Source organism: Orbicella franksi, chromosome 10 (genome assembly GCF_964199315.1).
Source record: "Orbicella franksi chromosome 10, jaOrbFran1.1, whole genome shotgun sequence".
Lineage (NCBI taxonomy): Eukaryota > Metazoa > Cnidaria > Anthozoa > Scleractinia > Merulinidae > Orbicella > Orbicella franksi.
In genome coordinates this window covers 25,825,360-25,850,508 of record NC_138154.1, presented here as the reverse complement: position 1 = coordinate 25,850,508, position 25,149 = coordinate 25,825,360, and the positions used below count along the sequence as shown (strand labels likewise).

At 40.8% G+C, this 25,149-nt stretch overlaps 2 protein-coding genes across 3 annotated transcripts; one reads left to right on the top strand and one right to left on the bottom strand.

Moving 5' to 3' along the window:
• Nucleotides 1–2,214: 2,214 nt before the first annotated feature.
• On the top strand, nt 2,215–11,500 carry LOC145500734 (putative RNA-binding protein RbpA). Its single transcript, XM_081480259.1, has 5 exons — nt 2,215–3,188; nt 8,207–8,313; nt 9,524–9,710; nt 10,254–10,334; nt 11,058–11,500. Exons 1-5 carry the CDS (start codon nt 3,086–3,088, stop codon nt 11,069–11,071), a joined length of 492 nt encoding a protein of 163 aa, XP_081336385.1. The 5' UTR covers nt 2,215–3,085; the 3' UTR covers nt 11,072–11,500.
• Nucleotides 11,501–12,603: 1,103 nt separating this feature from the next.
• LOC145500732 (uncharacterized) lies at nt 12,604–23,413 on the bottom strand. 2 transcript variants are annotated; one of them, XM_081480256.1, is made up of 6 exons: nt 22,862–23,413; nt 21,271–21,399; nt 19,143–19,385; nt 18,350–18,478; nt 17,512–17,687; nt 12,604–16,858 (listed from the first exon to the last, which is right to left on the bottom strand). In XM_081480256.1, exons 1-6 carry the CDS (start codon nt 23,172–23,174, stop codon nt 16,508–16,510), a joined length of 1,341 nt encoding a protein of 446 aa, XP_081336382.1. In that variant the 5' UTR covers nt 23,175–23,413; the 3' UTR covers nt 12,604–16,507. The 2 variants fall into 2 exon arrangements, with proteins under 2 accessions (XP_081336382.1, XP_081336381.1); XM_081480255.1 differs by lacking the exon at nt 19,143–19,385.
• Between the last annotated feature and the right edge of the window lie 1,736 nt (nt 23,414–25,149).

The window sequence follows — 25,149 nt, the reverse complement described above, 5'->3', positions numbered from 1 at the left end:
TTTTACTGACAAAATACTTCGGAAAAGGTCAGAAAAGGATCGTATTGGGTCAAGGCACTCACTACAACTACCAGAGTGCACTGCAGTCTGTACGCAGCCCCACCCAACTGATGAATTCACCCCCACATTCGCCCGACTGAAACCCTATGTACTTTTGAAAGGCTTTGGACAACATTGCATCTTTTTTCATCTGTTAGTAAGCCCAGTCTGACTATTAGCTACAGTGAAACCTGTATTAAGCGGACACCCCTGGGACCCTCATTAGTTAACATAGGGTGTCCGCTCAAAACACGTTCTAATATGGTTGTGCAATAATAGTTAATTATTAACCCCTTGTAACTTTATGGAAAAAAAACCCTTTGTAACACAGTGAGATCGAAGACTGCTCATAGTACAATGTCAATCATTGTGTACTTACAATGTCAATGTGTCAATCTCGGGTAATCACTTAGCTTTAAGACGAATTCGCTGAACAATGTTAAAGGAGTCTCGGCTGAACCTTTGGAGGTAAAATGCCCTTGAAGTGTCCGCTTATTGCAGGTTTTGTGCATCAAAATGGCCTAATATTGGTGTCCGCGTCCGCTTAACAGAGGTGTCCGCTGAATGCAGGTTATTTTACAGTAAATGTGAAGAAAATTTAGGGACTCGAGCAGGTGTCCGCTTAATACAGGTTTCACTGTAAATTCAGAGTAAATCCATGTAATTAATGATTCAAAGCTGTTCCTCGGTGGTAGATGCCATTAAGCACAAACTACAAGCCCTTTTCCACACTGTCAGCCATGGTCCCCTCCTCTAAGAAGTAATGTGTTGATTTTGACCAGGAAAAGTTTCTACGGGTCCATCTCTTCAGTTGTTCAAGGATCTGGGGCTGCAGTGCCAGGAGGCTGTCAGCGGATGTAGGTATGTTGTACGTAAGTACTGGTAACTTGAGAAAACTAGTCATGTTCGCAGCCGATTTTTCGCCGACTGGAATGTTTTTCCGGAGGTACACATCTGCGTTTATGGTGCCAACGCCCTGCAGCAGCATTTTCGTTTGCGGTCCCTTGCCATATTTGTATGTCTCTAGAGCCATCTTTTCCCCATTGACTGAGAGAGGCAAGTCGCTCAGCGGACGACATATTTTTGCAGTCCTTGGCTGGTTGCACTTAAACTCGTCGCTCACGGGCACCTCTACCTTCCTCCTAGCAAGGTACTCTCGCCTTACGGGAATACCGCTATTACGGACACCCACTATTACCGGCCGAAACTACTAAGAAATTTATGGAAAAAACCTCCTGCTATTACGGACTGCAGCTGTTACGGAATTGTGGATACTTCAGGTAGTCCCAAACTAGCATTTTTATTTAGTAGAAATGAGCAAAACACTCATAAGATGCGTGACACTGCCGATAAATTAGATGTAAAAGGCTCTTAACTCTCTTCAGTAGATGGAATCCACACAAGACATCCACTTACTGAAGAAGGGTCAAGCCCGAAACGTTTAGATTACCAGCGAGTATTTGACACTTTTAAGGGCCTTTGAGCCTTACAACTAGCATATTTATTATTCTTCTCCCGTTCCAACGGACAACCTGAACGTATTGAATGACGTATCTTCAGCCGTCTTGGAATGTTAACAAGTTTGTGCACTATTTTGAACTGTCTTACATATGTATATGATTATGAGTCGAAGTAAATGTGTGCTACAAATGAAAAGAAACTGGAAATCTTGACCAAAAATTGTTTTGTTTTCATAATACCCCGTCACTGCGGACTGCTCGCTATCGCGCGGTGATAGATACGGACACTAAATAACGGTCCCGATGGTGTCCGCTTCATCCTCCCTCCGGCCAGGGATGGGTGACACCACAGGGCATGGCTTATAGACCGTTCTGGTCTGAAACTGAAGGGCATTTTGACCATTTTGGTCTGCAGTATCATCTAGATCGCACATAAAATGCACTACTTAATACTACCTCAGCCTCGGCCATCGAAACTGCGCTTCGGAAATTTTTCGTATGTCTTCAAAAAAACCTTACACAGGCTCGGAAGTCAAAGGCGCATTTCGGAGATCATCGGGAAATTCAATTCCTAATCGATTCCTAATCAGTGAATAATCTAACGAATCTGCGTTGAGTGAGAAAGAAACAGAAATTCTGAAATTAAAAGTTCATTGGTAAACAACTTTCCAGAAATTGTAAAGAAGGTAGCATGCACTGATAGGTTACGAGCCCGGGGGGGGGGGGTACACCCTTATATGGGCTATGTAGGTATGTGCGGCCCCAAAGGGTATGGTTTTTCAGCCGTTTTTGTCATAAATAGGGTATCGAGTTTGGCCATGGCCATTTTGGTCAGAAATAGGGTATGGTTTTTTATGGAATTATATTAGGTATGCTTTTTAGAAGAAGCTACTTTTTCATCATTATCGATAAGACCATCAACAAAAGCCCTTCATAAATTATGTTTAGAGCAACAGTACATGCCGCAACGGCCATAAACAGGATATCGAATGTTTGGTCAGGTTAAAAATCACATGATAAATATCGCAGATTTTGGTCATAAATAGGGTAAGGGTTTTGGGAAGTGGACCGCACACCCACCCAATTTTTCTGGGAATACCCTCCTCCTCCCCCGGGGAGGTACGAGTAGTCCGTCGTGCGGGACGCGAAAGAAAACCGCGGGGAAAAAATGCCCGCGCGAAATCCATGGGGCGAGAAACGCGCGCTTTCTTTCGTGCGCCTCTTGCCCTCAGGAATTCACGCGGCGTTTTTTTCCTCGCGATTTATTAACGGTCTTGTTCGACGGACTAAGCGACAGAGGACTACTCGTAGTCTACAAGTCCAATTCGACCAAAGAATTTGATCCGAACTTCTTCAGAATGACGGGCAGAGTCAGGAAAGTGAGCCAAGAACCATGGGCCTCCGAAGTCCGCGAATGTTTACTCCAATTGTTGACCCCCCTCTGGTAACATGTGAAAATCTAAACCGGTTTGACCGGTGTTGCTGGTTTGTTCGCGTTGTTCAGCGTCGCCAGAAATCGAAACCACGAGGAGCTGCGAAGGTGTTTTCCAGAAGCGCGGTGAGTTCGTGATCGAAAATCGTTGGTAATGGAGGAGTACAAGGTCCATGTCGGTTCTTTATCGTACAACACAGATGAAGATTCTCTCAAAGCCTTCTTCGAAGAAAGAATTCAACTAGAAGTTGTTGACGGTAAGTGGTTTTGCGAGGACAAGCGATGCGAGCACCAGAAATGATCGAACGTTAAACGGACTTGTGCTAGTAAATTACCGTGTGTTTTGGTCGGGTGCGGAGGGAAGTGCTAAAATTTGAGCTTACTTCGAGTTTTTTTTCTCCTGAAGAAGTTGTGTCCTTTTGAAAGGGAGAGCTAGTTAAATCGTTAGCTTAAATGTCTTAAATCGTTCGAATGGTGTTTCCAAATAAGAACGGCTAATTCTGCAGTTATGACCATGCCTTGACACTGACATTTTTATCTGAAAGTTTAATACCCTTCATCGAGTATGAAACGCTGTTTCTTTAGTAAGAGTGAGAAGTGTTTCGAGCTTTACTGGTCGAGGCCATGCGGGGTTGTCTTCAATTCGCTTCGGCGTGAACTTCACATGGAATGCACCACTAGGAGGGCCTAACGGGAAAGTATTTGTCCCGCGTTATTAGTAAGGACGAACAACGAATTCTGTTTATTTCAGTTTCATTCTATCCGTTCGCTAGCCTGTATCTGTACACATGTAGCAAGCGTTTCCCCGTACGAACGAAAGTAGTGCCAGCCGCACAAGGAATACGACTTCATGTAAGTTTATTGATTGACATCTTGTCACAGTTTCGAGGAACTTTAGAAATAGCGGTATTGGATCGGTTGTACAGCGAAAATACGTCAAGTGCGAAGCAAAAAGAAACGCTTTCTGTCAATAACTGGTCACTTGGCTCGAAGTTATGGCCTCTTCACTACATAGTAAGATCACTCCAAGTCTGTTATCTCCAACAAAAAGGTTAGATCTCTCCACACGAGCATTCAGTCTTTGAAATGTTAAGTTCGTGCGTTGTGCAAAAAGACAGTCTTTGATTTGAACTCGCAGTCAAAGGTGAAGAAGAAGAAGAAGAAGACCAGGCGTTGATACAGGAAATGGAAGAGTTTAATGTTCGCACTTAAGGTTACTTCCCACCTTCAAGAGTGAAAAAAATCATTTTTTCTTTTATTTGCCTAAATTGAAGTTTATCATTTTATCTAACATTTACAGAAAAAAAAACTTAAAAATCTCAAAAATCGCTAGCGTTATTTAACAAAATTTGTTTTCCAAGAAAAGTTAATAAATAATGGTGTCATAATCTCATAAGTAGGTGACATCGCAGAGGAAATTTCGCAGGAAGCGGGTTCTTATTTCATGTGATTTGCATATTTTCTTTGTGCATTGTACGTCTGAGTTTCATGAAGAAATCTGAAACAGATAGAAGTCCTTGGGTAAAATCAACAAAAAAACCAGGGCCAAAGAAGAGAAAAAGGAAAGGTTCTGGGAAAGAAAGGGAAAAAAGCTTCACAGAAAGCAACAAAGGCTCTTGGTTCGGCCAAATGCCTTTGTCGCCTTTGTGCTTTCCTTTGACTTAAAATAATTTATAAATCAGCGAAACACAACCTACCCCAAAGACCTCATTTTGGATATGAGAGCAGCCCAAATGTTCTCGCTCAATTTGATTGATTCTCCTTCGGTTGACGCATTTTGTTTCTTGACGCAGGATTTCCCCTTGCCTTTGGCAACTTTATCCATTGCCAGGATTGCTTTTCTTTCGCCTTGCCAGTCAAAAGATCGAAAACGTGACTGTAATGCAACACTTTTCCCGGGAAATTCTAACCCGTTGTAGTTGACGTCAGGAGGTCCTGTTACGCCATTGGCTTGCAGTTTCAAGAGGCGACATAATCTCCTGGGGCGGCGCGAGTTCATTACAAACCTTTTTGAGCAAAAATCTTCCGTTTGATTTCTCGTAGAATCTGTCAACTTTGAGCGAATTAATAGGGTATGTAGATTTCACGGATTTTCGTAAAATTTCGTAAAAAGCATTCCACGGATAATAACAAACAAAACAGTGTGAGGAAATTATCATATTTGAAATATTTTTTCCCGTGGCGACCATTTACGCAACGCGTCCCGTATATTTTTAGCTTCTTCAACTTTGGACTAGGATATCTTGGCAACCAATCAGAATATCAAAAAAGCCTGACGCCATTTTGTTGATTGATGCCTGTTGAATAAGACTGCGCAGCCATTTTGCTCGTGCCCGCGGCATTCGATACCCGATTAATTCACGAGAACAACTCTTGGTCATTTCACGGTTTACTGGCTGCTGACACTTCCCAAAAGAAAAAGTCACTTAAATTATACTTTTCTCAAAAACTACATTTATTAAGCTTTCTACTGATATATAGTTTGTTTAGGGTTTATTGAAACTGGCGCACGTACGAATTTTTTTCTGAAGGGCACCCGCAAAGGTGGGAAGTAACCTTAACCCATTGACGCCTGAATGAAATTGCCCGCGACCCACCCCCAATTCCCTGGCGTTTTTTGGAATATTTCTGAGCGAGCGAAAGCACAAAAATAAACCATATGCGCAGTAACCACAGACACAGGATCAGGTTTCAAGACATCGTTTATTTAAAGTTGAATAAATGAAGGGTCAAAATATTAAAAAATATTAGCAAACAGAACTCAACCTAATGTGTAAAACTGATGAGAAAACAAGAAATTATATTATTTCTTTACCACGCGACAAAATGTCCCACAGAAGCTGAGAAAATTGACTTTGCGAAAATGAGTCAATTATTGACTTTGGAGGACAAAAAGGAAACCAAATACAACAGAATTGAATTTCTTGTACTATGACGGCTAACATTTGAGAAAACAATGAAAAATAAAAGCAAAGAACTCATGTAAAAATCAATCTGAAAACAAGAAATCAAGTAATTTCTTCGCCGCACGACGAAAATATTACAGCCCTGCGAAAGGAAGATGAAAGTCGTAAATCAAAAAGACGACAAAAACAAGCGAATTATTTTGAGATCAGTCGTATTTCAACTGTGTTAAATCAGTGGCCATTTAGTTCTTTTCTCAGCGGTTCTGTAGTAGCTGAATAAGACTCCAAAAAATATTTGAACGAAGCGAAAAAACTAAATAAACAAAGCGCCTAGAGGTTGCCGTAAATTAAATATGCAGAAATCCAGCGTGCAAGTTACTGTTCACTTTTAAAACCTAAAATTCCCAAATACAGGGAACCAAATGAAAGAGATGTGAAAGGAAGTTCAATGACAATAAATTTTCATTCAAGCTGAGACCAAGAAACCTATTTAAAAGCAAAAAATTGTTCAAAATTTCGCAGGCGTGCTTCGCTGCATGACCGCATGTTCAAATTATTCTTCACGCTAGCGCGAAAGCTTGAGTTTTTACCGACCGCTTTTGCAGTCATTTTAACGCCCGTGGCTTTACCAATCATTCCGAAAGTTGAATTCAACTTCGAGGTAATAATGTACATTACCATTTTTGTTTCTGAAATCCAAAAAGCTGCTTTAAACCTGCGATCTGTCGTCGAAACTTACTTGAAAGCGCTCTGATCTTCATGTTTTCTCGGCGGTTGTAGGAAGAAAAACTTCTTCACCAGAAAGTTTTGAGGACTCTGTATCCCTTGATCTTCCATTCTGAGGCCACCTGAACATTGATTTGTATTTTTCCTTTCTATTTTAAAGCCCAAAGCAGTAATTTATCCGTGTTAGGAATGAAAACAAGACCTTGGAAGTTTTTTAGATTTGGACCGCAACGCACCATTTTACCTGCACTTTTCGAGCGCGCGATTTTAAGAAGAAAAACCGTCTTTCTAGGACCCGTTAAGTCCTCTGAAAATATGCTCAGAAAGTCCATTCTGATTGGTTTATTTGTCCTCAAGAACAATAGAACAAAAGGGGAACCAAAGAATCTTCAGGGAGGGTAGGAAAGGCAATTGTCCCCATGTGCTTTTTTTCGGGCGGTTACGGGCGGCACAGGCGTCAATGGGTTAATATTGACATAAGTCAAAACTTCTTATCCGCTCTTCTCCTGTTCGCGCTGGTTATGCAATTAACAATCTTGCTCACCAAAGGGCGTATTTAAATGTTTCCTAATCCACTTGGGATTAATTATTGAATGAATTATTGAATGGGCAAAGCAGTCTTACCAATTAGCATAAGTTTGCACATTACCAGTACTGTGAGAATGTAAAGTATCAGGCCCTGTTTACACAGATGCAGTTTCTCATTTAAAAAGATGCAGTAACTAAACAATCAAGGTGGCTTACTACAGTTTCTTCAGTAGTGTGTGCTATGATTGCCTGCAAGACGTCATTAGTTGCGGGTGCAAAAATGACGCAGGTAACCCCAAGAAGAAACAAACTTGAATTGCATTAAACCACTTTGGTATATGTAGCAATAGTTTCAAACTAAATTTAAACATGTGTTAAGCCTAGGACTAATGAAATTGACAAAACATGGTAAACAACTGGTAAAAGAGATCTTGTTTACCCTTACTTTCTCACACACCCTACATGGCATCACATGAGTGCACGCTCAAGTAAAAGGCATGCGCAGTTCAACTCCAGTGCAAGGTTGCAAGAGCCAGTCTTGGAGCCATGGCAAAATTTTACATTTTCTTAGCTTGCAAGAAATCAGTCTTGCAGACTTTAATTTTACTTTGCATGAATGTTTAAACAGAGCCAATTTTTAAGTCCTGAAATTTTGAGGTTGAGTAGTACAGGTAGATTTTGAGAAAAACAGCAATAAACGTATCAGTGCCCAGTCGTTCATTTTTGGCTATTTATTGATGCTCAAATTGTTCAAGTATAACATGGAATGGTGGACGACTTAAGCAAAAGGTAATTTGAGAAAGCAAAAATGTTTTGGTCCATTTTTCTAAAGGGTTAAAAATTTGACTCTTACTACATCAAAACTGTAGTAAGCCACCTAAACTATGTGCTAACTTCTCTGGCAAGCACACAAAAATAACTGTAGTGCTATCTAGATATAATAGTTTGGCATTTACTCTGAGTTATTATGTGCTTGACAGTTTGATTATCTCTGAGGTCTTCTGAAATTGATTCTTTTGAATACATATTCTTGTAGATGAAGAACTTCAGTACTTCAGCTTTCATCGGTTAGTTGGCTCTATGTTCCTGCTAACACCTCTTTTTCCCTTCTACAGTCAAAATTATAACAGACCGAGAAAGTGGAAGACCAAGAGGCTTTGGGTTTGTAACTTTGAGGTCTGCAGGTGATGTTGATATCGCACTGGATTACAAGGATGACCTGGTACAGTAATTAGTTGGTTTTTATGATTATTATATTCAATCAAGAAGTAACTGATCATCAGGGCCAGGTTGTCCAAAAGCCGGTTAACGCTAACCCAGGATTAAAAGTTAACTGAACTATTAATTTTTCTTGTCTAAAAATGTTTTTTACGCAGGGCTCGCAATTAACAAAATCCTTAAGTAGCCATTTGGTGACAAAGTGGTAAAAACTGGTCGCTAAATGTAAATTTTTAGTCGCAAAATGAAATAGAAGAGACAATATCCATAGACATACATGACATACTCAATGCTTAACAGGTTGCAATGCATTATAGGGCAATTTCGAACAGGGGTAACCATTTTGAAGTTTTCAAGAGAGATAGAGTTGTTTACTTTAGTGTGCCTTAGAATAATCAAACATGCCGATCCAGTTGGCGATCAAAGAATCGTGGGTTTGTTTTATTATATCTATATGAATAAATTGTGTCTTTCATCCACAAGTAATGTTCTTTTTCCTTTGAGGTTACTGCTAACCCTTCTAATTTGTGTCAGTCAAGGCAAAACCTAGTCGCAAATTTTTTGACTACTCGCGTTTTTCTAGTTGCAAATAAGTAAAGTTAAGTCCCAAATGGACTATTGTTCACAATGTCAAGCCCTGTTTATCGCTCACGTTTTGTGTAGTTTTAGCTTAGTCAAGCTCAAAAGTGAAGGACAAATATAACAAGAAGGCCTCACTGAAAAGTTACAAAACTAAAATCAAAATTCTTGCTGATCCTGGGTTAGCTTAATTGTACTTTGAACAACCTAGCCCAGGGTTTTAACCAGATGGATGTCAAGGTGTCCTGTAGACGGCCACTTCCAAAGAAAGTTGTTTTGTAAATTGTTCATTTTAGCAGGCCTTAAAGTGCATCTTGATGCCCACTTCTCAAATATTACAGGTTACACTGATTCTCGTTTGTATTTTACTGACTCCATTGACCTTTGTAATAAGCAAAGATGTTACAGTTTGTTGCAAAACAGAAGTGCAATAATATTCTCGATGTTGATTGTAAACATTCTCAGTGAGAACAATCATTTATTTAAGGTTTATGTAATAGAGGCAATGTAAATTTTTAGATAACCAAGACAATCGATTGCAGAACATAGCAAGTAAATTGCTACAAATCGTGAATATTCAGCAATCAGTTCACCACAAATCCAAGTCCATTTAAACATTTTAATTGTTTTTAAAGGAATTAGATGGACGGACTGTTGTAATATCAAAAGCTAAAGCTCGAGAAGGTGGCGGTGGAGGTGGCAGACGAGGAGGTTACCGAGGTGGCAGAGGAGGCAGCGGTGGATATGGAGGAGGAGGAAGGTACAGTGGAGGAGGAGGGTATGGTGGAGGAGGAGGCGGATATGGTGGAAGATACGATGGAGGTAAGGCTTTTTAATACGCATTAACTCTTCTGTCATGTGTCATGTTTTGTTTCCACGTTGTCAGCAACAATGTGCACTCCTCAAAAACTGAAGAAACTGATGCAACCCTAAGCAGCCTCGGCCATTTTCGATGTATTGAAATTATTGACATTGCATGCTGAAGCAAAATCTTATTGCTTTACTCTGAGTTGTGTACCTGAAAGTTTGTAAAATTATCTTTAGTAGATTCACAGTGATTTTCTTCATTTCAGCATGCTCCAAATAAAACATAAAAGTCAAACTCATGCGTATAAACATAGACAAAGGTGTGACTGACTAGGGCCCTTAAATTAGAGTTCAATCAAATAGATTTTTCCAGCCAGAAACACTTTCAAAACTTGAGACTGCAAGATAAGTGAACAATGGGTTGAAAGCATGGATTGCTTTGCCATATTGAATGTTTCCCCGCCCTATACACCCTTGCCTTGTATATAGAAGAATTTTGTAGGCCCTGTAGTTGACCAAACCAATTGCCAGACTTAACCTTGTACCTTGGATTCACAGGATCTGGAGGTGGTTATGGTGGTGGTGGTGGTCGTTATGGTGGAGGATCACATGGCGGAGGAGGAGGTTATGGTGGCCAAGGTATGTGTGCAGTTAGTATATCATTTAGTAAGTGTCTGTTTTGTAAAAAGAAGAAATGAATTGTTTTTGTGTGATGTCTGTTTTTATGATCCTTAAGTTCTGAATCCTGTCTGCGATATGCTCAGAGTCTAACTGCTCATATATTGTTCAAGTTTTGCAATGTAGTACGGGTATATTTAAACAGTACCCCACTTTTAGGTGCAATAATTTTTTATATTCATAATTTATCTATATTACTAACATTAGAAGTCTTTTGAATATATGCTTGTTTCTAAAAAAAGATCTGCAGTGCATACACTCAGAAAAGCATTTAATTTGGTAGTGTTTGTGGTTACCTTCCCGCATGTGCCTAGTGTGGCAGATAAGGTCAAAAAACTTCAAGAACAGCTACCTGGCCTGCTAAGTCAATAGGAAATGTCTGGTGATATGGAAACTTGTATCGACACCTTCCATTTAAAACTTTATGAAATTCTGCATACCTTCTGGCATCATGGCTTTACATGTACACATTTCGTTGCAAGCACTTTACTTCTCTTTAAAGTGTGCAGAAACCTTCAGTTTTTGATCATGGAAAAATCCTGTGCCACGAACATATTTGTACCCAAGATTTGAAATGATCCCGCCTACTTTGATTTAACCTTCTGCAGTTCTATAGGAAGGGTATAATTCTAATGGAATTTTCCTAACAATTCAATTTGTTCTGTTTGTCCATTCTCACAAAAGGCCGTGACTGGTAATGATCTGTACTGCTCCATGATTCAACTGTGTTCCTGTCAATCTGTTATTCATTGATGAGCTGAGGTGATAGTAGCAAGAGAAATAAAATTCAGTGTGCCGTCCTGAAACTTGATGAACGATAAACCTCAGCTTATGATGTTCGGTGCTCTGAAGTTACCTGTTACGTTGTTCCATGTGCTCTGAAAACCTCAGCTTATGATGTTTGGCTCGCTCAAGTTCCAGTTCACGACCCATGAGTTATGCAGAAAAGTCTCACTATATCGAGTCCAGCAATCATTTTATGTTCATATTGCCTAGAGTGTAGCTCAAAGCATTTAGTTTCAAATGCTCGTTTTTATAATTTATCTGTTCATCAGAGAGTTGTTGGTTTGTTTATTCAGCCCAATATCGGATTACTGTATTGCATTAAAAGAAAACGTTTTGCTGTGTCCGTGCAAGTAATGGAAATCGGTGAATCAAAGCAACAGTGGGTCAGCATACCCTGGATGAGAGATAGGAAATGGGAAACAATCTGATCTCTCAAATTCATAGACTTCCTGTTGCAACTTCAACTTTTAGAGGGTGGTTTGCATTTGACGTCATCAAAACTGTCAACATGACAAAATTCACGAATGTGAATGTCCATGCAACTTTTCGTGATTCCAAAAACCTTTCTGATGAATTAAAAGCATTTTGTGATTTACAGCTTCACAGCTGAGCATTTTTTGATTGAGAAGAATTATACACCGGGAAAGTGTGCTGTGTTTTAAAATCTTTCCAGGGTTCATTTTGCTGTCTTCTGGTGTACATGAACGAAGTGTACTTAAAGAATAAATAATTCCTTGTGACAAGTGACTCTCTGGCCCCTCTACTTTTTCCAACATTTTTGTTTCGCCTTTGCTGCAATCTTAACAACCCTCACTGTTGAAATTTAATAGTGTAGCGAGAAATGTTGATTATGTCTTTGTAAACCACCTGTGGCAGCCTCTTAATTCTTAGTCCCATGGAAAGCCAGTATTATAAATGCATCTTGGCTCCCTGTTGAATTATGATGTTCTTGCTTGGTAAAAAGTTCCTGCCAATTGATTTACCAAAACACCATAAAACTGTTTGTACTGTGTAGAGTAGAAATGACAGACTGAAAAATTGATTGAAAGTAGTTATTTTAGCAGCCTTTCATTGCACAACTGGGCTTTTGGTACAAGTAACCAGGATGCCCAACCTGTACATAACCAAAAAATGTTTAGGTTACCCTTTCAAATGGCTTACTAAGTACATGCAGTGTACAAGAGCCTGTATGACTTGGCCATTTTGAATTCAAACCCTTTCCATAAAGTTGAATCAGAGCAAAATTTATAGCCTTTTATTGGGATTAAATTTTCATGAAAGGCAATAAAATTGTAGTTCCTTGTTGGGACATAATTTCCATGAAATATTCGAACATTCCCAGCAATTCGGTTTTACCCTGCAATATAAACTATTCTTCACAAGCAGGCAACTTTATCGGATCAAGGGGACATGCCGACGGGTGTTGCCTATTCTGTACCTCTCAGTTTTGTTTTGTCTTTTTTTAGTAGAAAAATCGTTTCGTTCAGTCTTCACGTATATCTTGAGGCCCTGTTTTTAAGGCCCTTCTTTGGGGGCGTGCTCTGTATAGAAGTTTCATCCAGAGCTTGTAGGTGAACTCAAAATGAAGTACACCTCAATTGTCATCTGAAGGCTGGATTTTTCTTTGCTTTTTTTTTGCGATGTGTCGAAGGGAATAAGCGATTGTTCTGATGAAACCCAAAGGGAGCAAAAGCTTGAAGGAGGCCATGCAACGACATCTGTGTCAAAGTTTAAATTTTTCTGTGGAAGTCAGGAACGAAAGGAAAGGCCCAGGTATCCCTTTCCCTTCTCTTCAGTCCATCTCTGGTTGTAACTGTCTAGGAGTTGGCAGGACCTTAGTCAACACTCCAAATATCTGCAGTTGTAGAAACCAAGTTGCCTGAAGGCTAAGACCCTTGGAAGCTGTGGTAAGACTTTTGATATTGGTAAGTCGGGTAAGTGTACGATTAGTGTTAAATTTACTTTAACTGTTTTAAATGTATACTTTCTTTAACAGTCGCAAGTAATAAAGGTGGTCATCATAAATCGACTTCCAGGCTTTTTCACAGGATTCATTTAGCTGGCTAAACAGGCAGAACATCCCATCTAATTCAATCAGTGAATAATGCGAATGCCTGCCTTGTTCTGAAGAAAATGTGTGCGCTTTTCAACCGAGATGTTGATTTCGTTGGGATATGACCGCCCGAGGTGTGGGGACTCCCATGTAAAAAGGACAGGGGTGGCCTGTCATACCTTCAAGGGCTAAAAAAGTGCCTTTCGTACCTCTTGGGGTGTTCAGCCTCGAAAGGTCCACATCAGGAGCTTTTGTATTCAAATTGAGCCGGAAAATCAAATGATTTTTAAGGTTTTCTCATTAACTATCGTCTTACTGCCAGTAAAAAGTATGAAAGCGTCAGCTTGTGTTGTTTTTATAGTACTGGTACCTCTCGGCGCTGAAAAAATATTTCAAGCCGCACCCATAAAATAGGATCTTGTACCTCTTGGTGGTTCTTTAAGAAATTGGCGACGAGTATTACTACTTTCTAAGTGGCAGTTGTAGTGATCGTAAAGTTGGCTGGTGCCTATCTCGGGAGTAAACTCTCAATGGGCGCTAGTCTGGTTTTGAAGTTTTTCCACCCCCACGTGGGATGAACTGCCTGTATGGGTGGCTATTCGTTCGATGTCTCGGGGGAGAGAGGTCTGAAGTGACGTTGCTACCCGAAAACTGATTCAATAAGCCATTTTTGAAACGTAGTAATTAATAATCTTTAGCTCTGGGTGTTATAGGAATCCACCTGAATGATTGGTTTACATCTGAGTAACTATCGTTCGGGTAATCCTTGGTGAGGCGATCTGGCCTCGGCAACATTTTGTCAGAATACAGACATCCCAGTACGAGGCTCCATCTTTAGACATGCTATGAACGACCGTTAAACTGTGAAACTGGTAGTTTTTCGGGTTATTAAAGAAGGAAATGACAAGTAAATGATAATTACCTCAAATGGCTGAAGAAGATTGTGGACTTTGCATGCTATCCTATTTACGGGATAATTCAAGCGAGTTTAGTGTAGTCGATCGGTTCTCAATAGTGACTTCCGCTAGAATTGGGCCGCTGCTGCTTTTAATATTCGCAACGTGTAAACATTTCAAACTAGTCGACTTATTTCTCCCAGAATGACTTCTTGATACTCCAAACCTTAATTTGATGTCAAATAAATCAATCTTTCATCACTGCAATTCGAGTTCGACCGTAAAGAAGTCTGTCCTTACAGATTTTGAGTAGGTCAGGTTACATAGCAGGTCGAGAGATGGCATGTTGAGGGAATGTCGCCTATGCACGTAACACTGAAAGTGGGTGTAAATTTCGCCAGTTGAAAGTTTTTGCGGGAGCCATTTTTTTCCTGTAACGTATTTTTGGGGATGGTGGAAAAAAAAAAACCGCAGAGATCGCAAAGAACGTTTTGCAACGCGGTATATGCAATGGGCCATTTCGGAGTTACCTCGGGCCTCTGTTTCAAAACGAGTCATCCGAGTTTTATTTGCATGAAAATGAACCTGTAGGGGCCACAAATTTTCTCATGAATGGTTTCACACAAAGACTGGTTTTGAAGCAGAGACAAAAGGCAACTCGGAAATAGCCTATTGACTAGTGAAACATACAGAGATTACTTCCTGTCCTTGTGTGGCTGATTGCAACCGCAATGGGTCAGCAATACGACCTCGGTATCACCTGGTGCATTATCCCTCAAGTTTTATTTTACACGCCGGTATTCTGCTTCGTCTTCATCTCCAGAGTAACTGACTGCCAGCGGAGTAAATTTGTGTAGGAATCATTTTTTGCGCATTGTCGGGGGGAAAAAAACGCAAAAATAAGAACTCGCAAGTATTTCGTGCGACACGGCGTCACGTGCAGACAGCAATGAACGTGTGTTTGAATGGCTTCATCAGTGGTCACTTAGTTGCCGGGTAGTGGGAGTTGATTTACTGCAGATTTTTTGGTAACGATTTCCGCCCATGTGATTTAGTCTAACGGGCGTATCACCAACCGACCAACCATGGTTTTCTCTCAATGTTCACGATTGTTAGGCTAACTGTAGTGCTTTTAAAGGTTTTTTTTAAGACTGCACTATAATATTTTCATCTGCTCGGTTATACAAGGGAAACTTGAGTCTTTTTGAGGTTTTCAACTGTAAAACATCGCGAAAAAAATTGTTGGGAACCTTAAAATCATCTGGTTAAGAGTTAAAAAGAGCTGAAATGTTGTGGCGACGTTCCGACGTTCGCTCAACGTCGTTATCCAGTCCAAGATGAAAAAAATTGTGAGCGAATAGAAATGTAAAAGATTAACAAAGACACGGAATAACATTTAAAAAATGTGGTGGTGATGCAATCAGATGGTCACGTAGAACGTTTGGCGCGAAAAGAGTCTTCGAGTTTGTTAGGGTTACTAGTCCATTCCCCGAGGACCTTGGGTCTTTATTTTTTCTCGTAACACGAACTGAATCCCGAAGTGACAATTCTTTAAACAATTCCCTTTTTTCGGTGATACAGAAGGGATAAGCCGAACGCGAAGGGATCCCTTTCCCTAGAGAGGGTGTCTGTCTGTTGAGGCCTGCGTGCTGGAAACACTCTAATGTGAAATCCAACAATGTACACGGTGTGACTTTGTCGCGGTCGTGGTCTGGGTTTAAATCCCAGGTTGGATCAAAGATTTGAGGGTGCATTGTCCAGCAGATGGGTTAAACAGTCACCGTATGCCTTCACTCGTATGATAAAGTAAGGATAGGCCCTTTGCAGGATCCGGTCACATGGTACGGAATAAGTTATGCTGGGACGCAAGTTACACAGTGGGACTTCCAAAACAAAGGAACTCTACCAGTCCAGCCTGAATTTCCTTTGTTTTGAAAGTTCCGCAGTGTAACGTGCGTCCCAGCATAATTAATTACGTACCATGTGACCGGATCCTGCAAAGGGCGTATTAAAATGGAATGAAATCTGGAAGTGGGGGCAGGGGAGGCTATGCAGCGCAAAATTGCATGTGACTTATAATCGTTGCGCTTTCGCGAGACATCTGACCGACTGACCAACAAAACGAAGTGTTAGAAATATAATATCTTTATTTTGCTGCAGTTATCAGTCGTAAAGTCTCTCAGTAAGGTTGAGACCGGCATGAACAGGCAGACCGGATTCCAGCAAACGGTCACTGTATGAAAATGAACGACTGTCTGACATGTACTGACAACTCGTTCTAAAATGAGCGTGACCTCTCTCCAACGAGAAAATTTCTTGCATGGCAGAACACTTCACATGGTGAGTTAAGTTATGTTACTACCTTCAAGAGTCATTTATTAAACTGAGAACTTTTATTCTCATGGATTTTCAGGGAAATCTCCATGCTCTTCTGGTTGCATGTAAAAGGCTTGGCCTTGGGCCGGGACGGCGTTGGGGATCTGGGGCTGGACGGGAAACATATTTGGCTGTTGTGGAACTTCAGTTCTTTGCTGGATCGCTGCTGGCATAGCAGCCTGCTGGCTCGCAGGCGATGTCTCTGCGGGGTTACTGCTGGACGACTGCAGCTTCATAAAGTCGGCAAACTGGTCATTTACGGGAGCAGCAGGTGCACTGGGCATTTGATCTTTTTTGTCAGCGGATACTGTGCCAAAACTGCTAGCACGCCATTGGTCGAAGACTGCATTTGCTTGGTTTGCAGGGGGCTGGGGCTAAATGAATATCAAGTCGTTATTACCAAAATTTTGCAGGAATCGTTAGTTAGGCAGAGAGGTGTTTTTGGGCAGATCGTGAGTAGGATCGTAAAAAACCGGATAAATTAACTCCTCAAAGTACGCTTTCCACAATATATCCGAAATTAAATCACCGCATTACACAGAGGATATTACATGACTACCCATAAAGTACGTTTGCTTCTCGATAAAATGTTATTTTCTGTGTTAAAAAAGTCGAATTCAACTTAAGTAATGTTCGGGATGCTCTAATATTATTGGCTGACATGTCTGTAACCAGAACAATATCAATATCCTCACACGGGAAATACAGTGTCTTCACTTCGCGCAACGTAAAAATCAAGCTTTACGAACAAGTAAAATCCCGGTATTTCATCAAGATCTATGGAGCGGTTTTCATTGAGTGTCGAAAGTAACAAGACGATTACTTTTATTTTACTACGGTTTGAGATTGGTTGAGTAGTCCATCTGGTAAGTAACTGGTTTGGTTTACGACACTCAATTGAAAAGCGCTCCATAACAAAGAACCATATCACCCAGCCAATAGCTGAACTACTTATTTTCCCACAACGCACACAGCTGACTTTCGTGGGAAAAATGGAAATTCAGCTGAGCCTCACATGAAACTTAACCTGTGTGTTCTCTGGTATGTTAGTCTTGGCCACGGCATTCATGCCCATGTTTGGATCAGCTGGTTGAACAGCAGAAGGATTGGCCGGGTATTGGTTCATGGGACTAGGCACGAATGCTGCTTGACTCTGTTCTGGTACTGGATTCTGTGCAGGAGCCCCACTATATGGCATCTGGGCTGAAAACAGTAAATTTAATGGAACAAACCTTTTTGAAATACAATTGATCTTTTTCATTCACATTCCACTAGTCTAGTTGTTTTCTAATAGTAAAGGTTTCTAACGGCCGGATTGATGCAAGGAGGGTTTGCAGCTAGAGGAGGGCGGATTTAGGGAGGAGTGGGTGATGGATTGAGTGGCTAGCCACCTCCTTAAAGAAAATTGGAAAAAGATTGTTAACATTATGAGAGAAATAAAGACCAATACTGGACAGGCACCACTCGTAACTTCTTTGTACTTTTCAATTAGGTTCCAATTCTCAATTGCAGCATTTTGTAAGCTCGCTATGCTGATTGTCCTCCCCCCTCCCCTCCGCCCCCCGCCCACCTTTAAAAAATCCCAGATCCGCCTCTGACATTTTACTCAGCGCGCGAGTGTCTTTTTTTGCGTTGTTGTATCAAAATGAATTGACGTTCCAGTTAAGTCAAATGTACACGTAACGTATTAAATATTGTCAAGCAGGTGACAAGTTCAGTACTTTGTGCCCTTGTCATAGTACGTCATGTGTGTTGCTATGCAACAATTCAGTCTTGTGTGAGTCAACCTCGGTCAAGCTATTTCAGCTCTATTTCGCCTCAAAACTATCGGATGTAAGTTTGATTAAGTGAATTTGGCACTTTACCCGTGTTGGGGTAGTATGAGGCGGCTTGTTGTCCGGGCATTACTTGCTGTTGAGCTGGCATCGTGTTTGCCTGCACAAAAATGTCGGGAGTCTGGTAGCCTGCGGTTGCAGGGACTTGCATCTTTTTAGCTACAGCGGGAAAAACAAAGACGAACGTAGAATAAAAAGATTCGCATCACGACAGCATCATCATCCAAGACAAATGAATTTCCTTCACTCATGGTTCAATAGTACTTGAGGTAATTTGAAGAGTTTCGTTAAAATTTTTCTTTTGTGTGCCCAAACTGTGCTCTTTCCTAAAAAGTGCAAAGTTCGGTTACGTTACACTCGAAAATTTGTTGTTGCCAATGTTGCCCTTCCCCTTCCCAGAAAAAAAACAAACGAAAAAAACAAGTCACCCCACAATTAAACGGTGTCTTGTCGAGCGCGGTACGTGTGGCGTCCTGGGACTGGAATCGAAATTTTTGTTCCAATTAACTCCTTTTCCATCAATACTCTTTCCAAGACGACGTATATAGTAACTGGTCTGCATGACAGCCGTGAGTTCTCATCAGATCTGTTTGGTTAATTACGGAATTCGAAAATCATAACACCCGAGTTGTGTTGGCAAATTGTGTTGTTAAAACAAGCAATGCTAGTTCTTGGCACCAAGCAGAACTTCTTGATACAGGTAACACTGTTATGGTTAGCAGCTGTTAGAGGTTACTAGAGCTTAATAGAGGTTAATAGAGCTTAGAGCTATAAATTTGTTTTCGCAGTTTTCAAACTCGTTTATACTGACTCGTCCAGTCACCTGCTTGTTCGTCATGGTCATAACTTTCATCCTCATCATCATCACCGTAGTCATTGTCGTTATCGTTATTATGCTCGCTAAAGTCGCTGTTATCAGTTTGATAGTCGTCTTCAGAGTCTTGTTCAGTCGCTGTACTCTGGTCACTGTTGTAAGGTCTGACATTGATCGCCTGATCAGTGTCTTCTCTTGGCTGATCATCAGGACGTAACAGTGCTGATTTCACGTCAGCGTCGGATGTACCCTCTGTTATGAATGTGTTATACAATGGTACGTAGGTTAGGTGTTAGTAGGTTACTGGAATGAAATCTGTCATGTTGGTGCCCTTATGTGTAAAGTGTTATAAAGTTGAGACCCTTACGTCTAAGTTTTATTTGTTATATGTTAGATTTGGGCATTACGTTAGCATCACTACTCCAGTGGTTACTTAATAAGAGCCAGAAATGCGTAGCTTCCTTTTCAGACATTCTTTGCATCGTCACGCATTTATCCCCAACGGACGTTGATTTGTTCTTTCGCGCATTCCAGTAGACAATATCACTTAATCGAGGTCAGGGTGAACAGATATGTCCACCCTAGCCTGATTCTAGCACGGGCTCCCAAGCTAAAATTCGACTCTGCATATGTGGTGCCGGTATGAGACAGCTTGTGTATATAGATAATTGTATGGGAAAGTCACCGATCATAAAAAAAAGAGAAGGAAAAAAAAGGAGGGAAAGTTGCCTTCTTTTAGAAGGGGAGACAACGGTTTCAAATAACGTCACTAAACGGCGTCAGAATGGCTGCAAAATCGGCAGAAGAGACAAGTACTCGACAAATTTGAGGTAGGAAAATTTTATTTCAAATTAGATAGTTATTTACACAATTATTTTTTACGATCGGTGACTTTCCCATACAATTCCCTATATACACAAGCTGTCTCGTACACCCCGTATGCAGAGTCGCTTTTTGGGCTTGGGGAGCTTGTGATTCTAGTATAATTGTTGTTGCGCCCTGTAGTGGAATGCGGGAAAGGTCTATTAAACTCACAGGGTTGCCACAGGTCAGGAAATGCTATGGGGAAACTCGGTCAGGGTATTTTATCCTGAGTCAGGGAAAATGTACATTTTGAAGAGAAGTGAGGGTAAATTGATAATATAACACGGCCGCTTTAATACTGTCAAAGGCTGGATGAAACATTTTAGGCTACTGTTGTGATCTCAACGAAGAAATTTTACTGGCAAGGTGAAAAGGACAGATGTAGAAGGAGGCTAAGGGCAGCTACCCGCCGCTACTTTATCCCATATTTTGCGTTAATCTGGTCAGGGAAACTTATTTTTATCATGGAAAAGTAAAGGAAACGTCAGGGAAGTCTGTGGCAACCCTGACTGAGCCCACATAAAAGAGCCCCACACGAAATTGAAGCTTTATGTAACTGCCTTTTTTGAATAATCTGCACGCGACCAGCTGCAGGGATTCGGGACTTGATCAAGATCAAGCACAATAGCAGCGATCGCAGTTGTTTCTGTTCCATACAGTGCTTTTGCGTTCGGATTACAGAGATATGGTTGACATAACAGCTCCGAATTGGCCAAGATGGTCTATTATTATTGTAATTGCAAATAACATTGTCCCTTTAGCAGCATCTTCACTACATTACCTGTCATGCGCATTAGGACCCGTCTACACCAAGCCGCTGAAATTTGGAAACGGCGTTTTCATTTCATTCTGAAAACGCCTCAACTATTTTTCGTCCACGCTAGACACACTAGGCCAGATAAATTTGAAAACACAACAATTACCAGTCATTTTGGATTTGCGTTTGATGAAAACCCACGCAGGGAAATCACATCATCGTGACGGCTTCGTTTTCAAAATGTTTTCCGTCCACACTCGAACTCAAAGCCGGCGTTTTTATATTCCTCCGGTTTGAAGAGCGATTTGGAAAAGCTCCGTTTTCGTAACGGATTAGCTAGTATGGACGGTAGGCCTAACCTGCGTTTTCAAATTTCTCTGGCGTCGAGTGACGGGGACTTGTTCGTACTTTAGTCCTTTGCTCATGATCAGGTACTCTTTGAAGTTGTTTGTACTCGTGTGTCTTCTGTCAATCAATGAACTGTCAATCATCTTACCACCAATGAAATTCAATTACCTGCGTCATCTTTGGCTTTCTTCATGCAGCGCGACATTTGAATTTTGTATTCGTACATGAGCAGCTTGCCATTGGAGTAGTCGTCGATAATGTTCTGGCAATCGGACGGTGGGCTCTTTAAGAGGATTGCTGTCGTGGAAACCAAGAGTAAATTGTTAAGTCAGCGTCACATTAATTTCTGTAAAAATAGCCTTAAACACCCACACTCTTCACTCTAGACTTGCCACAAGCCGACCTTCGCGAACCCTTCGCTTATTCATCTCCCTCGAGCGAGGCGAGGGGGTATGTTCGAGCGACGATCGCGAGCACGAGCAACGGCGAAACCAACCAGCCAGGGAAGAACTAACGGAAGCGACTTTTAGAAAGTCTACTTTTATTCCTGTGTCACACTCCCCTTCCGGCTTAACCTACCTAGCATAGTAGTAAAGGCTGTTTGATCTAAGGAAGTAGAAAAGTGCGTTTTTTCAAGAGCTTTGCCTGGGTTATGTTACCTTCTTTTCCATGTGCTGCAAAGTACGGTTTGGTAGTTCTAATGCTCAACAAAGGATAAAAGTAGCCAGTGAAACTTTGTTGAAATCAAAAACGAGTTTGTTTCGTTTTGTGTTATCATACCATAATATATATTAGGACATGCGGCTTACATCCAAGATAGAATGCCCATTCTAAATGCTTGCTGACTAAGATGTAAAATGGATAACTATTTATTTTTAAAGCACATTCTTCGATCTTCTATCCGTAGACTTAACACTTCCCTCCTGTAGCTATGCATGTTCCTATGGCAACAAATGAACAACTATACACCACACTCTATATTATATATTAGGGTCAACATATTCTGAAGGCCACAGTCAACACTATTGGTATTCGATACGTAAATGAAACACATGCTGCCCCGTTCGAGGAATATTAAGAGTTTGCAATTCAACTAATATAGACATTTGTATCTCCGAGGAAAATCATGAATGATGCATGTTCACAAGGGCCTCTGGTCTTGACCTTGGCGTCTTGAGAAAAGTTTTCGCAAGATTCACTATTAAAACTTGTTGAGACTGGCCATTGGCATTTGAAGTAGAGACTTCACTGCATAGTTCTGGCCATAAGTCAGTAACACTGAACGCTTGAGGTGACTAGACAAACTTCTCAAACATGAATTTACATTGAGAAAGTGTTGAACTTCGTGTGTAAATCGTCGTCATTTTGAAGTCTTTGCGATCGATTCAAGGTTCCTCGCAGTCACGAGAGGGAGTAGAAATTCCTCAAGATAGAAGACAGTAATTTAATACTTTTTGGCGTGGTTAGTGGATATATTAGTTTGGACCATTTCCTAGACCTACCCTTAGGCTACTCCACTTCGTCTAAACGGTTTACCCCAATTGCACTAGCACTTAATTGTAAAAAGGCAAATGGGACCATTTTCCTGTTCGCATTCTAGTAAGGAATAGCTCAAAATTCGTTAGACGGAATACAATAAATGTATTTTGAGAAAATATCAGGTACCTGTCATAACACAGTGACACCTCTTGACGGTGATCAAACGGATCCCAATTGGATTTTAAAACCTTCGAAGAAAATAAATGAACATGAGGTTTACCTTTCGTGCTATTTTCTTTCTTTTCTACAGCGTTTGTCTTGTTGGAGACCTTATCATTCGTCTTTTGAGGTTTTTTTTCTTTCTTCAAATTCTTCGTATCATGTTTTTTGTCCTTATCCTTGTGTTTCTTGCTGTCCTTGTGTTTGTCGCTGTCCTTATGTTGTTTCTCGTCTTTGTGCGCTTTCTCGTGTTTTTTGTCATCGCTCGCCTTGGTTGTTTTGCTCTTCACGACTTTCTGCGTCTTGCTCTTCGACGATTTAGCCGTGCAAATTGCAATGAGAACGAGAAGAATCAAAATAACGCTCAACCTCATCGCGGAATCGACGCCCGAAGGTCCAATGCCAACTTAACACGATGTGAAAAATTACTAGGACTGTTACGGTTGACAAAACCAGCCGTACGCGCGCGCGCTTTACAGTCTCTCTTACGTTACGAGAAGAGCCTTAAATTTATGAATTATATATATTTTCTTTTGCATGTCAATTTTTTTCAACTTATACACAGCAAATACCTGTTAAAAATGTTACGATCCTTTAAGAAGTAGCAGGTAAATTTTGTCTTCTATATGTATCTGTGTGTTTTTCCCTTCGGCCACTTTAATTTTTTTGGGCACTTTAAAATCGCGAGCTACAGGGCGAAAAACGGCTTTTAGATTGTGCGGAAAAGGTATACTTTTTCGCCAACTTTTGCTTAATCTTATCACACGTCGAAAAAGTATATAATTAGCCAGCCTAATGGCTTGAAGTAATCACAGTGGAATCAGAATTCGATATATGCTCAGTGAATTTAAGTCAAATTCCTACAAGGGATTATTGCAAAATATTTATGATCATGTCTACGAAACAAAGTAAAACAAACACCCAGGTTAGGTTGAAATGTGGGCCTCTAGATTATCTAGACATCGAAAGTTGCAATTGTGGCTTAGGAAATTGCTCGCTATGTTTACTTGGGCAAAAATACTCGCCTTCATTTTCATATCTCTGTACTGGTGCTGTATAAGGGGTCTGGGTGGGGTCTTCTGGCTGCTGTGTTCTGACAAATTTAGTTCATAACCCGTGGAAAAACGGATTAATGTTTTGCTGCTGGCCGAAAAATAGCGGAAAACCTAACTGATAACTGAAATTTAAGCATCTCCACCTGAGCTCTTTTAACTGCACTGGATACTGGCTAATTGCGTAGTGACACACTTCACTCTGACAGTGTCCGCCTCTTTTCGCGTGTTCAATAGCTGGATACCGGCGAATTTAATGCTGGGGGTAACCCTGGGGTGGACTAGCATTCCATTCGGTGGGGAGAAGAAATACTCCTATTCAGTTGCGTTTGTTTCGTTCTACGGAAACCGGAGACAAACCTTAGTCTGACGGGCCACAAGACTAGAATGCAGACTTAACCTACTACCTATCATGTGTAGGGTCAGTGTTGGTATGAGTCAAAAGATTTGCAGCGACTTTTCTAGGGATTGACATAATCCACATTACACCTACCATGTACTCTCAAATATTGATAGAAATTTTTGCTTTAAATACAGGTTCGCCGGGGTTTTAAATTTAATTGAAATTGTTCGTTTTCGGCGCAAAGTTTCACACAGTGCACTTTCAGTCGTATATTGTCAAAAGAAAACGATGAACTGAACACATTGCGTAACTTTGCCTTCCAAATAGAATGAAATGGCCTGTTTTTTCCTACGTGTTCACTCCCTTTTGGACTTCACTGTTGCCCCGAAGGTCCAAGTGCAAATTCTCCTCACATCTTTCTCAAATCAATTGTCTTTAAGAGAATTTGGTTTTGGATCAGATCTTTTATTGACTCGATATGAAGTTACTGTTACACATAGCACAACACCGCATGCAAAAATGATTCGCAAATGGGTTAAGTTCACATCAGGACTGGCCTGAGTTAATTTTACAGAACGCTCTGACGATTAAATTATGAGGGTTGCCTTTAAAGTCGTCAATGTCCCAAAGATACTAACATACCAAAGGTCAAGGCTTCTCGTTTCTCGGAGACAGGACAAAATCTCGTTAAGGACCTTCAGCCTGGAGCCCTGGTAGTGATTCCCAAATTCACCCCGCCCTTGAATAACCGGGTTCTGTAATATTTGCTTTTTATCCCGAAGCCTTCAAGCCTTAGGAACTACGAAGAAAGCATTTTACCATAAAACGTCCAACGTTTAGGGTGAAAATTCAAACTTCAATCGACAAGCGAGGCGGAGATCAAGTTTTATCTGCAACAATCAAACTAGGCAAGGCCTCAATATTTTGAAATCCAAGCCATCTACTCTCAATACC

What these genes read in the sequence shown, in the direction of transcription:
- LOC145500734 (XM_081480259.1), top strand. Translation starts at nt 3,086, where the DNA reads ATGGAGGAGTACAAGGTCCATGTCGGTTCTTTATCGTACAACACAGAT. An exon ending in TCAACTAGAAGTTGTTGACG is followed by an intron (nt 3,189 to 8,206) that starts GTAAGTGGTTTT and finishes TCCCTTCTACAG; the next exon opens with TCAAAATTATAACAGACCGA. An exon ending in TGGATTACAAGGATGACCTG is followed by an intron (nt 8,314 to 9,523) that starts GTACAGTAATTA and finishes TTGTTTTTAAAG; the next exon opens with GAATTAGATGGACGGACTGT.
- LOC145500732 (XM_081480256.1), bottom strand. Translation starts at nt 23,174, where the DNA reads ATGAGGTTGAGCGTTATTTTGATTCTTCTCGTTCTCATTGCAATTTGC. An exon ending in TGACCATGACGAACAAGCAG is followed by an intron (nt 18,479 to 19,142) that starts GTGACTGGACGA and finishes TTCCCGCTGTAG; the next exon opens with CTAAAAAGATGCAAGTCCCT. An exon ending in CTCATACTACCCCAACACGG is followed by an intron (nt 17,688 to 18,349) that starts GTAAAGTGCCAA and finishes TACTGTTTTCAG; the next exon opens with CCCAGATGCCATATAGTGGG.